This window comes from Sinocyclocheilus grahami, unplaced genomic scaffold (genome assembly GCF_001515645.1).
Source record: "Sinocyclocheilus grahami isolate Dianchi unplaced genomic scaffold, SAMN03320097.WGS_v1.1 scaffold72.1, whole genome shotgun sequence".
NCBI classification, from domain to species: Eukaryota; Metazoa; Chordata; class Actinopteri; order Cypriniformes; family Cyprinidae; genus Sinocyclocheilus; species Sinocyclocheilus grahami.
In genome coordinates, this window is record NW_015505251.1 from 771,313 (window position 1) to 790,330 (window position 19,018).

The 19,018-nt window shown below is 37.7% G+C and overlaps 1 protein-coding gene across 1 annotated transcript in view; it reads left to right on the forward strand.

The window, feature by feature from the left end:
- The window catches only part of LOC107585604 (unconventional myosin-XVIIIa-like), a 116,731-nt gene that overhangs the window by 76,003 nt on the left and 21,710 nt on the right, over positions 1-19,018 (forward strand). The window contains exons 23-31 of the mRNA XM_016272693.1: positions 4,167-4,310; positions 5,495-5,584; positions 7,799-7,918; positions 9,337-9,448; positions 11,250-11,377; positions 11,735-11,889; positions 16,986-17,109; positions 17,238-17,438; positions 18,209-18,319. Of these exons, the coding sequence (XP_016128179.1) occupies positions 4,167-4,310; positions 5,495-5,584; positions 7,799-7,918; positions 9,337-9,448; positions 11,250-11,377; positions 11,735-11,889; positions 16,986-17,109; positions 17,238-17,438; positions 18,209-18,319 (1,185 nt within the window). The remainder of the gene's footprint in view (positions 1-4,166; positions 4,311-5,494; positions 5,585-7,798; positions 7,919-9,336; positions 9,449-11,249; positions 11,378-11,734; positions 11,890-16,985; positions 17,110-17,237; positions 17,439-18,208; positions 18,320-19,018) is intronic.

A 19,018-nucleotide genomic window follows, 5' to 3' on the forward strand; every position in this document is an offset into this window, starting at 1 on the left:
TTTTTTTCAACAATCACCGATTGTGCTGATTCTGACTTTAAATTTGGGTTTTAGGGAGGAACGAATGCGCACCGCTGTGAAGAGAAAAAAGTTGCGCTAGAAGAAATGCGGCTATAATCCTTAAAAGCCAAAATCAAAATAAAAAATTTAATTGGCTTAATAAAACAGCCACAGGCCTAAAGTGTAAGCATGTTTGAATGTTTAGTTTTCTCCTCTATCATAATTAAACAGGGCTCTCATGTTGCACGTGCTGAAGCTCCTCCGCACGAGCGCGATCTCGCTTCTGAATTGCGAATAGCAAAAATGCATCATAGACAAATGTTTGAATATCATTGTATATAAAAACAGCTGGCGACTCTGGTGAGATAGAATTTGCAAGATAATGTGTATACTGTATATAGCAAAAAATAAATGTATGTGTGTTTTCTTAATTTCTCTAATACCGATAGCAGAACCGTTAACGTCAGAGCTTATCGATACTCCGGTCTTTCATAATTTAGCCCCGGGACCGATTAAATACCGGGTTTCGGTACCCATCCCTAGTTGTAGCTGTAGAAAGTCTTCTGATGGGCCGTAACCTCAGACGCCCATGGATTTGTCAGTGACTATATAATGAATATTACATGCAAAAATGCCAACACTTTCTTTTTCTGACAAGCTGTAATCTGATTGAATGGTTTTAGGCCATTTCTGGAAGTCAAGGTACACAAATAAGAGCTTTTGAGAATGAAATAATCACAGAATTTGGTTTTCTGGATAGTGACATCAGATCTTTGAAATAAATTTTCACTAAGAAGTACACTGTTTGAGGAACTTACTAAAATTAAATATCCACAAGCAGAATTTGATATTATGCCATGTTTTCAAAGGTATGTTCGTAAAAAAAAAATTGGTACGTTGTATAGGTTTTTTCTTCTTCTGCAATCTGCCACAAATGGACAATTCTCTCTGTCTTTTTTATTATTTAATTAAAATACTTTTTGAAATAGACATTAACAAGTCTTTTTGTACACTGCCTTTCAAAATTTTGGGTTAAGGTTTTTGAAGAAATACTTTTATTCAGCAAGGAAGCATTAAAGATTTATCTTTCAAATAAATGGTTTTCTTTTACTTTCTATTTGTCGCATAATTTTAAAAATGTATCAAGATTTATTAAGAAATGTTTCTTGAGCAGCAAATCAGCATATTAGAATGATTTCTGAAGGATCATGTGGCCTGTAATGGCTGCTGAAAATTCAGCTTTACCATCATAGGAATAAATGTTAAAATATATTACAATTGAGAATAATTTTATTTCCTTGTCAAATAAATGCAACCTTGGTGAGCATAAGAGACTTCTTTCAAAAACATCAAAAAATCGTACTTATCCCAAACGTTTGAATGGAATTATATTGTAGTATTATTCAACAAAAACTACGGTCAGTTATTTTTCTTGTCATAAGATGGTCTCTTCCATTCTGTTTTGTGTTTCTTGGCTAGAATAATGTGCAAATTGAACCATTGCTCTGATTAAATGTCTAGTTATGTGACACTACAAAGGCCCCTGACCTAGTGATGAAAACAGTCTTCGACAGAATCTCAGTATCATATCCTCTTCTAAATCTAAAAAAGTGAGTGGAAAGTGGAAATGGAAAGACCTAAGTATGTGATGGAGTCATTTCTGTTTTATAGGATGTATTTAATCAGGTCAAGACAAGCAGTGTTGAGTTGAATCTTTACAGCAGATCCCTGAGAGACAGCCATGTGGGACCAGGCTTCCTGTGGCAAACCACAGTTGCCTCAATGCAAAATCAATTTGCTTGTTTCTCTCTCAGATCGATAATGGAGGGATCTCAGCACCTTGAAGTCTGTTCCAGTTTTAGAGTGCGTTCTAAGCCTTCAGTCCCTCCAGATTTCTCTGTCTTTCCTCTCTCCTCACTGTCTCTGTGGGGGGCATCTGAAAGGAGAACAACTCCACGTGGGCTTCTTTGAAGCTCGTCGGCTCCTCCCCAAGTTTCGTTGACGTTCAGCGGAAATGACACTAGAGGGAGCTGGGAATTTCATGAATGCCAATCATGTGTCTAATTAACTCATTGCCTAAAGACGCAAGCTTTCGCTCCAAGTGTGAACAGGTGCCCTCGCAGACACGTGTGAGTGTGCTCAAATGTGTTCATACGTGCAGATGAATGCCACCTGCTGATCCGTATTCAAATTCACACCACACACCTGTTGGAAGGGTTGTGGGCGATTTTGTTTGGAGTCGCATCCGCTCCTGCCAGGCCCCAGGGCTCACAGGCACCATATCCTCCAGACGGCCATTTTAATTAGGAAGCTCTTCCTGATTTCGCCGTCTCTTACAAGCTGTTTAGATGGCTGTTTGTGGCATTTGTTGTGGTCAAAGCGTGGCAAATGAGCTGCGGTGCATATGTCGGCCACGCGCCGCCTCTGTTCTGTGCCGAAGCTTTCTCGCCGTGACAAATTAGACATAGCTCGAACGCAGCGTGCACGGACTCGGTCCCGTTAATGTGCTGAATTGGGCCTGTCTAATTGGGTTTCCAGATAATCCTCTATTATTTGAATCGTCCCTGTTCCTGCAGCATGTAAATCTTATGCAAGGTTTAAATCAGCTGCCAAGTAGTATTGAAGTTTAATTGAATTACTCAAAGGAGCTTGGGGCTTTTGCTTCGCACTGCATTTCTACACAGTTGGTACGACTCCAGAATCACTCCTCTGTATAGCCTTCTGACGGCCTCATTGAAGAAAATGTGTTTGTTTTCCATTTATTCTTCCTGTGATCAACACAAGTAATGGGTGTTTTGCTGAGGGTTAGTATGTAAGCCATGTTTATGTCCACTTGATGGAGTAGAGCGGCGGTTTTTTTTCTGAGTCTAGAGTGGAAATAAATGAGTAGCACACTGAGACGTGTGAGATAACTGACTGTGTGTTCATGCCGTGCTATAAATATGAAAAATCTAAGTTCTCAATTATTAATTTGATTTATGAGCAAATTACTCTAAATTGGTTTGATATAGATATATAGAATTTTTTTATATATATATATATATACACACACACACACACACACAATAGTGCTCATAAGTTTACATACCCCTTGCAGAATATGTTAATAATTAACAAAATAAGAGAGCTCATGAAAATTGCATGTTATTTTTTATTTAGTACTGTCCTGAATAAGCTATTTCACATAACAGATGTTTATATATACGCCATATATATATATATATATATATATATATATATTATTTTATTTATTTGTTTTTTTTTTACACACACTCACAGTCTCATTAATAGATTCTCATAAGCCTCATGATAATACTGTGAAATTGATAAGTAGACCTACCCACTGTAATGAATAAAATGTATAAATAAATAAATAAAAGAAAATATTTAAAATTAGTATTTGTTCATTTACTTTTTTAAATATTAAATTAATTTTTTCTAAAGATTACGTTGAAATATTTCCTAAATATTGCATTTTATTTAATTTGATAACACTCTGAAATTGATAAGTAGCCCTACACAGTGTGATAAATAAAATATTAAAATAAATAATTAAGAGAAAATACTATTCAAAAATAATATATATTTATTAAAATAATTTTATGATTTTAAATTATTTTTTAATATTACATTTAAACACTTCTTAAATATTAAATGTAATTTAATTGGATAATTCTGTAAAATACTTAAGTAGGCCTATCCAATGTAATAAATAAAATGTAAAAAAAAGGTAATTATTACATCCATTTTTACAAATATTGTTATATTAAATAACAAAGTTTAAACTTTTTTTGAAATATTAATTTTTAAAATACTATAATTTAGTTTTAAAATAATAAATATTTCTCTCATATTTCATTATAAAACATTTTGCTTGCTCTTGGGGTTATACCTCACTTGGTGGTTCCTTGCGTCAATAGTCCCACCCTCAGGCTTATTGCGGACCATACTGTGGACGTCCTGGAGCTGAAAAGGTCCATTCAGTGCTGGTTTCCCCAAGGGAAGCTCTTTGACCGCGGGGCCCTGGCCTCTAAACACAGGCCTGCTATTGTCCATCTGGCCTCTGATTGGTTTGAACCACTGTACTGCACAAGACCTGACAATTTCTCACAAGCACAGCAGTAGGAAGAACATTCAGTCATAAACACAATGTCTTTGTTTTTCAGATCCAGAACTTGGCAATCCGCTGCATCCAGAAAAACATCAAGAAGAACCGGGGTGTGAAAGGCTGGCCGTGGTGGAAACTCTTCACCACCGTCCGTCCTCTCATCGAGGTTCAGCTTTCAGAGGAACAGATCCGTGGCAAAGACGTAAGCGCCCGTCATCTTCGCTAACCACTTCAAATGCTCTAAATAGGCATGGCATGTACAGGTTTTGCCTTTTGACAATAGCACAGCTGAATTTAAAGCTCATCTGTGTGGCTTTTAATGTCCCTCTCGGTTTCTCCGCCCTGCGGGGGTCCCTCTCAAATTCAACTGCAGCACTCAGTCACACCCAAAGCGCCCGTCTCTTTGATTACGGTCTCTGCAGCTTCGCCTCAATCCGAGTGTTTGTAGAGTTGTGTGTGTTTGTGTGTTGGGAGAGTGGCAGGGTTGTGTGTATGCATACATTACCTATGTAGCTAGCTGGATCAAAAGCAACTCTGCTTCCCGTGGGGGAGTGCATTAGCATGTCACAGAGCGTGTGCGCGTGCGTGCGTGTTTTGTCCGCTGGGCTGCGTCCCGCTGAGTGCCTGTGTAGCCATGCAGTCAGGCGTGCTCCTGCGAGAGACAGACGGGTGCTGACACTGCCTCCAAACAGCCTGCTTTTAAAAAACAAACACAGAGTCACTGTCTCCTCTTGTCTCTGCAGCTTCGCCTCAATCCGAGTGTTTGTAGAGTTGTGTGTGTTTGTGTGTGGGGAGAGTGGCAGGGTTGTGTGTATGCATACATTACCTATGTAGCTAGCTGGATCAAAAGCAACTCTGCTTCCCGTGGGGGAGTGCATTAGCATGTCACAGAGCGTGTGCGCGTGCGTGCGTGTTTTGTCCGCTGGGCTGCGTCCCGCTGAGTGCCTGTGTAGCCATGCAGTCAGGCGTGCTCCTGCGAGAGACAGACGGGTGCTGACACTGCCTCCAAACAGCCTGCTTTTAAAAAACAAACACAGAGTCACTGTCTCCTCTGCACAAACAGCCTTCATAGCTGCAACCGATTGGCTGTAGCCTGCAGTTCTCTCAAGTTGGCAAAAGAAAAGTTTAGGAAAGTGGGAGGAGGTTTGCGGTACAGAGTCGCAGAGACTCAGAGAATAGGGCAGGGTTTCTACCTGTCTGTCATTCTGTTCTAATTTATCTCACCTGTCTATCTCTATACTTCGCTAAATATAGTGGCTGTCATTGTGTCTGGATGTCTGACTGTCTGTGGTCATTTTTCTACATACAGTATCAGCTGAATTTTGTCATCTTATCTTTCTAACTGTCTTATTATTGTGTTCCTTTAATTGCCTGTCTGTCTTTTAGGAGGAAATTCAGCAACTCAAGTTGAAGCTGGAGAAAGTGGAGAAGGAGAGGAATGAGTTGAGACTCAATAGTGATAGACTGGAAAGCAAGGTTAGTGCTGAAAATCAATTCAATTAAAATCAAATTTTGAATTGAATCTGAACTGAATTTGAAGTCAATCTCATTCAGTTGAAAGAAACTGAAGTTTACAAGTTTATCACATACCAAATACCAATGTTTCAGTAAGCAGTGCCAATGGTATTTCATGATTCCAGATTAGAAATTTGTGATAACAGCAAAAATGAATGGAATTACACTAATTAGTATGTTTTATTTAAGAAGTTACATATTAGTATAAATATCAACAAATAAAATTGGTTACATTTAAATAAATAATTCAAGTTAACAGCAAAAATGTATGGGGTTATAATAATTAACATAACCCCTTTTATTTAAAGGGGTCATATGATGCGATTAAAATTTTTCCTTTCTCTTTGGAGTGTTACAAGCTCTTGGTGCATAAAGAAGATCTGTAAAGTTGCAAAGACTAAAGTCTCAAATCCAAAGAGATATTCTTTATAAAAGTTCAGAGTCAGCCACACCTACCTAAAACGGCTCGTTCTAACACATATCTACCTCACTATGTGGGACTATTTGCATAACACCGCCCAAATGTTCATGCAAAGAAAGAAGGCGTAACTTTTATTCTTCACATGTGGTTGCCGCTCATTCGTCTCTTCCGCCGGGCGCGACGTTCTCGACTCCGCCACCTCAGCTCACTCTATCCCAGTCTCAGCGCACGCTAAGCCGGGGCTTCGGCTCACGCTAGGCCGGCCTCAGCGCACGCTAAGCCGGGGCTTCGGCTCACGCTAGGCCGCTGTGTTTTTCAGAGTAGCACTTGTTGTTTGTCATTTCTCCGATCAAAAATGCACAAATGAGTTTTATGTTTACGCGGCGCGGCGCAATACAACGCGTAAAAAGACAGTGTAAGTCATTATGATCAGTAATTATGTCTCCACTGGATGCAACAAATGCCTCGTTTGTAATGGGTTTTAATGTTGTCTCGTCGCTCCGGCCGGACACGGCATCAACAGTATGTGAGGGGCGTAACATTTCCGTCTCGCGCTTGAGGTATTCGGCCAATCACAACGCATTGGATAGCTGGCCAATCACAGCACACCTCGCTTTTTCAGACCGATGAGCTTTGTAAAAATCGACGCGTTTCAAAAAGGCGGGGCATAGAGGAGAAACAATAATGTACAGTATGTGGAAAATAATGTTTTTTTTACTTTAAACCGCATAAACACATTTCATTACACCAAATACACAAAATAAGGTTCTTCTTAGCAGCATCATATGACCCCTTTAAAAAATACATGTTAATACAAATATTAACAAAAAAAAAGCCATAAAATGAATTATTCAAGAAAACGTTATTGAAGTATTTTATACCATAATATTTTATATTTAAATAATATAATTGATTTACATTAATTTATATAGTATTGATAATAATATTTAATATAATCAAATAGTATACATGTAATGTATATTCTTCATATAATACATTTTATTATTTATTCAAGCGAACAAAAACTTATTTTTTTGTAAAAATCAAATGAATTAAAAGGTTACAGCAATATCTCAAGTATTCAAATAAACATTCAGTAATAGGAAAAAAAGGAAATTTAATTAAAGTAAATTATTACATGACTGGCACCATCTGCAAGTGCATGCTTTTTAGATACAATACTGTACATTAATGCTTGTAAAAGCTGCTAAAGGTATTCAGCTAACAGCTTTTTTCTTTTGAATGTTGTTGTTTAATTAATACAACCAGCATTATAAACCGAGATCGGTCTATTAGAATAACATCACAATTCAAGCATAATGTGAAACATATTTTGGGTCAAATATCTAGGGTTTTTTGTTGCTATTTTTGTCAATTTGATACCAAAGCGTAATGCATCCCTGCATTTACATGTCCAATATAAGGCATCCATAATAAAATTCCTACATCAGGTTATTTCTATACATATATCAGTATTGCATCAGTGTACAAAATCACACCTTCACGCGCACACACACACACACACACACATACACACACAGTCACAGACACCCAGACCTCACGCTGTCACCATCTCACCACATTACAAAAAAATCCGTCATCTGTGTGTGAAATATGTGAGCGATGATACAGATGTGAAGTGCTGCATATGTGCATGAGATGAGCTCATACACTACTCTAAAGTTTGCATAGAGCATGTGTGACACATCTCGTGGTCACACACTTCACGTTCGCTCATTATATGTGTGTTTCAGATCACAGAACTCTCATCAGAGCTCGCCGATGAGCGCAACACGGGCGAATCCGCCTCGCAGCTGCTGGAGTCCGAGACCTCGGAGAGACTTAGGCTTGAGAAAGACATGAAGGATCTACAGGTACCACACGCACTCTTCTGAACAGAAACGGAATTGTGACTTGATGGTTTTCTGTGAGGAAATCTCCTCATGCCTGAAATAGATATTTTCTGCCTATGCACAGACAATGCAGTTCATGCAGCAGAGCGTGAGCCGTATACAAATTGTGTCGTCTCATATCAAATATCAATGTGAAAGATGTAGTGTGTGTGAGCGAGAGACTGCAGGTGTTTGTCTCTGTATGCCTGGAGTGTGTGTGTGTGTGTGTGTGTGTGTGTGTGTGTGTGTGTGAGTTTTTATATGTCTCTTAGGCTCAAGGTTGCCTGTGTTGTTGTTTAATTAATACAACCAGCATTATAAACCGAGATCGGTCTATTAGAATAACATCACAATTCAAGCATAATGTGAAACATATTTTGGGTCAAATATCTAGGGTTTTTTGTTGCTATTTTTGTCAATTTGATACCAAAGCGTAATGCATCCCTGCATTTACATGTCCAATATAAGGCATCCATAATAAAATTCCTACATCAGGTTATTTCTATACATATATCAGTATTGCATCAGTGTACAAAATCACACCTTCATGCACACACACACACACACATACACACACAGTCACAGACACCCAGACCTCACGCTGTCACCATCTCACCACATTACAAAAAAATCCGTCATCTGTGTGTGAAATATGTGAGCGATGATACAGATGTGAAGTGCTGCATATGTGCATGAGATGAGCTCATACACTACTCTAAAGTTTGCATAGAGCATGTGTGACACATCTCGTGGTCACACACTTCACGTTCGCTCATTATATGTGTGTTTCAGATCACAGAACTCTCATCAGAGCTCGCCGATGAGCGCAACACGGGCGAATCCGCCTCGCAGCTGCTGGAGTCCGAGACCTCGGAGAGACTTAGGCTTGAGAAAGACATGAAGGATCTACAGGTACCACACGCACTCTTCTGAACAGAAACGGAATTGTGACTTGATGGTTTTCTGTGAGGAAATCTCCTCATGCCTGAAATAGATATTTTCTGCCTATGCACAGACAATGCAGTTCATGCAGCAGAGCGTGAGCCGTATACAAATTGTGTCGTCTCATATCAAATATCAATGTGAAAGATGTAGTGTGTGTGAGCGAGAGACTGCAGGTGTTTGTCTCTGTATGCCTGGAGTGTGTGTGTGTGTGTGTGTGTGTGTGTGTGTGTGTGTGTGAGTTTTTAAGATGTAGTGTGTGTGAGCGAGAGACTGCAGGTGTTTGTATGCGTGGGGTGTGTGTATGTGTGTGTGTGTGTGTGTGTGTGTGTGTGTGTGTGTGAGTTTTTATATGTCTCTTAGGCTCAAGGTTGCCTGTGTGAGCAGATGGTCTGAGTATTTCCCTGCAGAACAGAGAGCTGATGTGCTCTGCGTCTGTGTGTGTGTTTGCATGTCAGGCCAAGTTTGAGGCTATGAAGAAGCAGATGGAGTCTATGGAGATGGAGGTGATGGAGGCACGACTCATACGGGCATCAGAGCTCAACGGGGAAATGGACGACGATGACACTGGTAAGTTTGTGATGTCATTTCCTGGACGGAGGATTTTTGGAATCAAACACCTCGGTGAAGGGATTCCCTCATGAGCGTTGGCTGAGCTTTGAGCAAAGCTTTGAGCGAAAACTATCACAGCCTTCCTGAATCGTTTTGGCAGAATTGAAGGGTTATCTGGGAGGATTTCCATGAGTGTGGCGGCCCATGACTCTCTGGTGAGGAGGAGAGCTTCAGGTGTGCTGAGCGTTTCAGCGTGGCATCTCCAGACAAATGAGAAAATAATCTGCAGCATCAGAGCTGCTGCTCCTCATTAAGCTGTTTATATGGAAATGCCAGGGGGCACTGAAAACACCAAACATACGCACAATCTCTCTCTCTATGTCTCTCTCGCTCTTTTTCATTCCTTTATACCTGTGCTTCTGGAACTTTCCATGAAGAGGGATAATTTGGTTTCTCATTATTTTTTTTAAAGTGTTAGAGACAAAAATCCACATGTTTTGCTTTGAGAACTGTTAGATACAAAAACGCTATCTAACATAAAATTAACCTAGCATGAAAAGTAACTTTTAAACTCATCAGATCAATTTTTTGGGCCCACCTCAAGAGATTTTTACCTTCTTGACGGTATTCAACAATTCAATAGATTTAACATCAAACTATTGCTAAAGCTTATATTCAGTTAGTAAAGTAATGCTTTGTTCATGTCTGATTTTGTGAATTGTAATGCCGAATAGACTAGACCCATTCTGCATCATGATGTGAAGACAAGTAAATTATTTTTTTTTTAGAATTTTCCATTTTTACAAATATTACAGTGTTGACTGCATTCATCAAGCTTAACTGGTAAACGGGTTGAATGGTTATTTAATTTTAATAAATATTTTTGCTTAAATTATCGAAAATACTGCAAACCAACATTTACCACCAAACCATTTTTTTCCCTATAAAACAGTATTACAGGAACATTTTAAAATCTATTAAAATAGAAAAAGGTTATTTAAAATTTTTATTTTTGGTGGTCGTTGAAGACTAAAGGTCCGAAATTTTCGTATGTGTTTTTTAGATTTTCCGTATTCGTCATCCTTTCCTATCAAAATGCTTGCTACGGATTTGAAAACGCAGAATCACTGCTGTCATGAACTGAGCTCATTTAAATGCATGTGTCAGACTGGTGACGGCTTGTTCTCACCTCTGTGTCATGCAGCTGATCTCGAAGGCTTAATGCTAATCCACGGACATTTGATTGATTCCCTTTCCAGCAATTACCTTCTCTAATGGTGACGTGGATTGGCTCCATTCTGCATGCCATCGCTAAAGCCACCTCTCATATCTAGGTTTCAGAGCATTTCATTTTTCTGCTTTGATTTATTAAGTTGTGTATATTTGCATTTTTTTCCCAGTTTGTTATATATCTGTCAAATTCACAGAATGGGATTTTGTGTGAGCCATAGTCAAAAGGATTGCAGTGAAATTTCCCTGGCAGAGGTCCATAGTTAGCTACTTGATCCTCTTTAGGGAATGACCACGGACAATCTGGCACGCAGTGTTTCATCTCAAAAATCATATTGCAATTATGATTCCAAATAATATGATTTAACTGCTTTATTATCGACATCTGACATCTCTAATTGCACCACAAACTACAAGTGCACTGAACCTGTTGAGATAGAGTACTTGGGCTATGTGCAGCAGACAAAAGAGTGCCGCCACTTCGCTTTGAAGCACTGACATATTTATTTAATTAAATAACAGCCTTTTACAGCGAAGGGCATTTCACAATGAATTGTGTGGCCTTAATCATCGCTGACTGTGTTTTCAGGAGGAGAATGGAGGCTCAAGTATGAGAGAGCCATCAGAGAGATCGAGTTTACCAAGAAGAGACTCCAGCAAGAGTTCGATGACAAACTAGAAGTGGAGCAGCAAAACAAGAGGCAGCTGGAGAGAAAGGTAAGGGCGTTTTAGACACGCAAATACAATTTTTACACACTCGAACACTGACAGCTCTGGTCTGGTACACAATATCCGTTTAATTTGTTATCAAATATTAGTTTTGTTTTGTTTTATTATTTTCATTTAATTGTGGAAATCAGTATCCCTTCCAGCATCCCTTTTGACTTTATTCTACCAAACCAACCAACACATCATAAAGACTCCGACTTCACTCGTATTTTCAGTGTGGTCCAACACAACAGCATGTACTGTCTCAAGCTTGAATGTATTAGCTGAAACTCATACATCTAGACAAGCCACGCACTGGATGGACAGATCCACCTGTACAGACTCACTGAGAATCTGTGTGTTTAGCTGACAGACCTGCAGGCGGACAATGAAGAGGTGCAGCGCGTGGCACAGCAGCTGAAGAAGAAATGTCAGAGACTGACAGCCGAGCTGCAGGACACCAAACTGCACCTGGAGGGGCAGCAGAGCCGCAACCACGACCTGGAAAAAAAACAGCGAAAGTGAGTCAGACTAGATAAAGATTTACTATTAAGAGTTAAGAAATGGATATTTCATGGAGCAGCAAGGTATTTTGGTGCTCGTATGTTCCCACCCAAAGTGGAATTTCATTGGGCCAAAATCCTGTTCTTCATAACTGTATGCTATAATGATGGGAATCAGTACAGATTTGTGGATTTGATTCGATTCTGATTCACAGGCTCTCAGTTCCATTTCAGTGTTATTTCATTATGATTCCTTGGGGTGCATTTACGTTCTGATGACCATTTGCTTGAAAGAAACATACTGAAAGAAATTCTCTTTCTGCTAAGGCTGTAAATTATACAGAAGAGTTTTCCAAACTGATTCAAACCGGTAAGCTCTTTATTTGAGCCCTTTATTAAAAGAACTCTGATAAGAGTAATTTTTGTGAATCAGACTACACTGGTCGTGTTATGTTTGTTAGACAGTACAAGTACGTTTCTTGCTGTTATCGCTGTACACAATCTTTTTATTGAATCACATTCAATACAGACTGCAAGCATTCACAACTATGATTTCTTTTGCCAACCTTCTAACTCTAAATAATTTTAAACAACAACACAGTCTACACTGTGTGGTTGAACAAGTTAATCTTGCAAAACACAGCTACTGAAAATAGGTATTGACTAAAAAAAACACTTTAGGATTTTAAAAATCTCTATCAAATGATGATCACAATAAATTGGAAAATCTATATATTTTTAAAATCTTACTCTAGTTTGTTAATCGTCAGATTTTTTTGGTGGTTTGTTTCACACAGCAACTTTGAGGACAGTAGAATCAGTTGACAATGGAAGTGTGAGTAAGGCCTGTTTACACCAAAAATGAGAACTATAAAGATAATTATTTTAGTGTCCACACCAACAGAAAATAAAGTTATGTATATTATAAGTGTGCACTGCGGTTATGTTGTCTGCTGCTTTAAATGCACAAAAGCTGGGTGGATTCTTATCGGCTTTCAATGTATTCATCGTTTGTCAGTTGGAAAAATTGTTCTGAAAAAAATCCAGTGATATTGTTACTCTGTGCCATTGTTGTTGTGGTGTGGACTTCTCTACTCTCATAGAATTAGAACAGTTATAGTTATAGTTTTCATCTTTGGTGTGAACAAGCCTTAAGAACCAACAGTGCCTCAGTAACAAGCATCTCAAAATGAAATCTGTAAGACTATTACTTCGAGCCAGAAGGCTGTAAGCAGAGTGATGGTGGTGTGTGAAGGTGCTGCAGCTAAGTTTCTTTAGACTCTTGAGTAAACAGGCGGAGGCTGTGCATGCCACTGCGGAAGGGATGTGTGAAAGTCCACTCTAAATGAAATGATCGGCCCGAGGCTCAGGGTGACGGCATATTTAGCCAGTTGGAGAGATGGGGGAGGGCAAGGAGAGCGGTCCTTCATCTCTCTCTGTGGGGCTCGGATTAACACAAAGAGTTGCATAAGACTCATTTATGGGATCATAACAGGGCCTCGGAGAGAAGGGGGTGGAGAACAAGAGAGTAAATAATGATTTGCCCCAAAGCGTCACAACTCCCCCCTCCTTGCTCATTGTTACCCACTTGCAAGTTAACCCAATCAGAACGCTCTTCCCTAATACCCCTTCTGACACACGAGTCACACACAATACTGTAAAGCTTAGATTAATTTTAGTTTCTCAACACTCTGCTATGCTTGGCTATTTTAGGAAAAGCAGGTATGCTATTTTTTTGTTGTTGTTTTGTATCATGTTATTTGTTTTTGGTAAAACCTTTTTTCACATTAAACTTGTGCTTTGATTATAGTGATTAGAGAGATTAGTGATTCAAGAATTAGAAATTAGCTTTAATTGCTGTATTGTATATATTTTGACTAGTGGTCAACTAATACGGGTTTTTCTATGGCAAATACTGATATCTAAAGAGCAGGGAGGCAGATGTAATCATGATATACAATTTAATGGCAGCATAGTTTTTTTTTATTAATGGCAGAAATAGATAAACTACTGTATACTGTCATAGACAAAAACTGTCATACCTAACAAAACTTTCTAAAATAACACTGTTTTTTTTCTATTAAATTTCATTTTAATGTGGGTTGTGGGTATTTATTTCTTTGTTAAACAATATTTGCTTTGTTCCCTGAAAAAAATTAAATGAAAATAGTGTAAAAAAAAAAAATTTGACATTGGCTCAAAAATGTGTAACATCTGCTTGATAGTTCACCCAAAAATGTAAATTCTAAAACTATGACTTACATCTGTGATGCATTAAAGAAGGTATTTTGAATAATGTCTTGGTGTGTTTTGTCCGTAGAGTGGAAATCAGTAGTAATCAAAACTGTTTGCTTAACAAAATTCCTTAAAATATCTTAATTTTGTTCCACAGAAAAAATTAGTGAGTAAAGGATGGCACTTTTCTTATTTGGGTGAACTATCGCTTTAACTTCCCTGCGATTTTATTCTAATGGACCCTTCGCTAGGAGTTTGATTGACAGGCAGTCTGACCAGTCATAATGCCAAGTTTGCCATTTTGTCTGATAAACAAACCAAACAGAAGAGTAGATGAAAGTTGGTGGACTTGAACTTAAAAAAATTTGTGTATTGACTTTCCGCGGTTGAAACAAGATACCTTCTGATGTTCATTCATGTTTATTTCATGCTATAACTAGTAAAGAGGAAGAGATGAACAGTTCACGTCCTGCTTGAACTGCAGCGATCTGTCACGGTATGGTAAAGAGCCACAAAATGGTATTTCTTGTTTGAACTTTTGAAAAATTTAAAAATTTGAAAGTGCAGTCTTGTCTGTTGGTACAATGTCAGTGTCCTCTTTGCTCTGCAATGTATTTTTACATAATGTGTGGTGTGAGAGCGCCATTGGGCTTGTTGGACATGCAACAGTAACTAAGGGGGTGGGTCTTTGCGAAGTGTCAATTGTTCACCTTATTCTTCCCGTAAAAATGGGCCAATTGTAAAATGTTATGGGTCTTGCTTCCGGTCTTATTCGCTTCCAGCTATGTTTAGCTGTACAAAACCGCTCGTTTTGCTGTTTGATATTGCGTATTACTTGCAATATGTCTTGTCTTATATTGTTTTAAGGTATTATCTTAATTTTGAACACACTAGTTTGTAGTGCAAACAGTTGATCATTTACTGCACGTTGTAATTCTTCTCGTTATTTCCCTATAGCAGCTAATGAACCGGAAGTCTCGCCCATAGGCTTACTTCCACGTTGTAGAATTAGTTGGATAATTTTTTTTCAAATTTAGTATTATATGAAGGGCTATCATGGTTGTAGTTTAGTGCTTGTGGAATTTATTTGTGATTTATTTGGTCTCAGCAGATCAGGTGCAATATGGTAGTTTGTTCCACCACATCGGAACAGAGAGAGTAAAGCATCTGGAAAGTGCCTTTGTACCTTTGTTTCCTCTTTTTTTTTTTTAAGATTCAAGAATTAGAAATTAGCTTTAATTGCTGTATTGTATATATTTTGACTAGTGGTCAACTAATACGGGTTTTTCTATGGCAAATACTGATATCTAAAGAGCAGGGAGGCAGATGTAATCATGATATACAATTTAATGGCAGCATAGTTTTTTTTATTAATGGCAGAAATAGATAAACTACTGTATACTGTCATAGACAAAAACTGTCATACCTAACAAAACTTTCTAAAATAACAGTTTTTTTTCTATTAAATTTCATTTTAATGTGGGTTGTGGGTATTTATTTCTTTGTTAAACAATATTTGCTTTGTTCCCTGAAAAAAATTAAATGAAAATAGTGTAAAAAAAAAAAATTTGACATTGGCTCAAAAATGTGTAACATCTGCTTGATAGTTCACCCAAAAATGTAAATTCTAAAACTATGACTTACATCTGTGATGCATTAAAGAAGGTATTTTGAATAATGTCTTGGTGTGTTTTGTCCGTAGAGTGGAAATCAGTAGTAATCAAAACTGTTTGCTTAACAAAATTCCTTAAAATATCTTAATTTTGTTCCACAGAAAAAATTAGTGAGTAAAGGATGGCACTTTTCTTATTTGGGTGAACTATCGCTTTAACTTCCCTGCGATTTTATTCTAATGGACCCTTCGCTAGGAGTTTGATTGACAGGCAGTCTGACCAGTCATAATGCCAAGTTTGCCATTTTGTCTGATAAACAAACCAAACAGAAGAGTAGATGAAAGTTGGTGGACTTGAACTTAAAAAAATTTGTGTATTGACTTTCCGCGGTTGAAACAAGATACCTTCTGATGTTCATTCATGTTTATTTCATGCTATAACTAGTAAAGAGGAAGAGATGAACAGTTCACGTCCTGCTTGAACTGCAGCGATCTGTCACGGTATGGTAAAGAGCCACAAAATGGTATTTCTTGTTTGAACTTTTGAAAAATTTAAAAATTTGAAAGTGCAGTCTTGTCTGTTGGTACAATGTCAGTGTCCTCTTTGCTCTGCAATGTATTTTTACATAATGTGTGGTGTGAGAGCGCCATTGGGCTTGTTGGACATGCAACAGTAACTAAGGGGGTGGGTCTTTGCGAAGTGTCAATTGTTCACCTTATTCTTCCCGTAAAAATGGGCCAATTGTAAAATGTTATGGGTCTTGCTTCCGGTCTTATTCGCTTCCAGCTATGTTTAGCTGTACAAAACCGCTCGTTTTGCTGTTTGATATTGCGTATTACTTGCAATATGTCTTGTCTTATATTGTTTTAAGGTATTATCTTAATTTTGAACACACTAGTTTGTAGTGCAAACAGTTGATCATTTACTGCACGTTGTAATTCTTCTCGTTATTTCCCTATAGCAGCTAATGAACCGGAAGTCTCGCCCATAGGCTTACTTCCACGTTGTAGAATTAGTTGGATAATTTTTTTTCAAATTTAGTATTATATGAAGGGCTATCATGGTTGTAGTTTAGTGCTTGTGGAATTTATTTGTGATTTATTTGGTCTCAGCAGATCAGGTGCAATATGGTAGTTTGTTCCACCACATCGGAACAGAGAGAGTAAAGCATCTGGAAAGTGCCTTTGTACCTTTGTTTCCTCTTTTTTTTTTTTAAGATTAAGTTTGTTGATGGTGTGTGTTTTTGTGTGGATGCAATGTCTGCAGGTTTGACTCAGAGCAGACTCAATCTCAGGAGGAGGTGCAGAGAGAGAAGAGTCAGCGGGAGAAACTGAGCAGAGAGAAAGACATGCTGACCGGGGAAGTGTTCAGCCTTAGACAACAACTGGAGGTCAGCAACCTCTCTTATATCATCCTCCTTTGTTGTCTCGCACTCACAGATTTTCCTGGCTGTGACGTACCCGTGTGTGCTTAGTCCAGACTGTGTTGTTCTAAATGAGTTTTTCTCTGCTCTCTCAGGATAAGGATCTGGAGATATGTGCTGTCAATCTGAAACTCGAGCAAATGGAGGCTGAGCTTCAAGATCTGAACTCGCAGGAGACAAAGGATGAAGCATCACTGGCCAAGGTTAAAAAGCAGCTTCGTGACCTTGAGGCAAAGGTCAAAGATCAAGAAGAAGAGCTTGATGAACAGGCTGGAACCATTCAGATGCTGGAGCAGGTAGTCAAACTCGCACACTATCACACTTTTTCAATCTTGGTCAGAACTTTATTAATTTTCACTAACTTTTGCAACAATTTTGTTTTCAAACTTTGTCTAAGTAAACCCATGCACACACCACACTCCAACCAGCTGTACACTCGTGACATCATGTCATGAGAATAAGGATATACAGTGGGGCAAAAAAGTATTTAGTCAGCCACCAATTGTGCAAGTTCTCCCACTTAAAAAGATGAGAGAGGCCTGTAATTTTCATCATAGGTATACCTCAACTATGAGAGACAAAATGAGAAAAAAAATCCAGAAAATCACATTGTAGGATTTTTAAAGAATTTATTGGTAAATTCCTCGGTAAAATAAGTATTTGGTCACCTACAAACAAGCAAGATTTCTGGCTCTCACAGACCTGTAACTTCTTATTTAAGAGGCTCCTCTGTCCTCCACACGTTACCTGTATTATTGAGCTGCCTGATGTTTAATGTATTATTTCTTGGAATGATGCACATTCTCCATGCACACAATTTTCACCTGTCATGCGTAATATGCTAATTCATGTAAATTCAGCTGATCGGTATGAAGAAACTGTCAATACTCACAGTCTGCATACATTATAATAATAATTACAAAGAGTTTTATTGGCCTGTGCGACTGGGATATTTTGCATATGCATCTGTATGCATATAGCACCTGTTCCACTGGATTCCAATGCATGTATGCTTGCAGAAGGTGTGGATTTGTATTCACTGAGCTGTTGATGTTGTGACCTGCAGGCCAAGCTCCGTCTGGAGATGGAGATGGAGAGACTGAGACAGACGCATTCGAAAGAGATTGAGAGCAAAGACGACGAGGTGGAGGAGATCAGACAGTCCTGCAGCAAGAAGGTATGATACAGTCAACCAGCTGTTATGCAACAATAACTGCTAATAATCATTACAACCTTTGGTATGTTAGCTTCATTGTATGTATGAATGAAATTATATATGTATATAATTTATTTTTACATTTCAGTCTTCATGTTATGCAAATGCTGAATTTTGTGGAGCTGTTTGTAAATAAAAGTCAATAATACTAATAATAGTAGTAGTAGTAGTAATAATATTAGTATTATTATTCATTTATGAATTAATTATACTATTAATATTAATGTTAGGTAATTTTTTTTTACAGTAAATATTAGTATGAAGGGAAATATTTTACTGTACTGTTAACTAAAGCATTATTATATTATCAAAATGTTTAGTGTTGTTGTTGTTATTATTATTAGTGCTGTCAAATCGATTAATCACGTCCAAATTAAAAGTTTGTGTTTACATCATTTGTGTGTACTTTGCAGTTGTATATGTATATATAAATACACACACATGTATATATTTAAGAAATATTTACGTGTATATAAATATTCATATATATAAATATATATGCATAAATATTTATAATAATATAATAAATATATATTTATTATTATATAATATATTTATTTATTATATAATGTTATTATTATATAATATATATATATATATATATATATATATATAAATACATAAACTTACAGTAATTACAGCATTACTGTCACATATGCT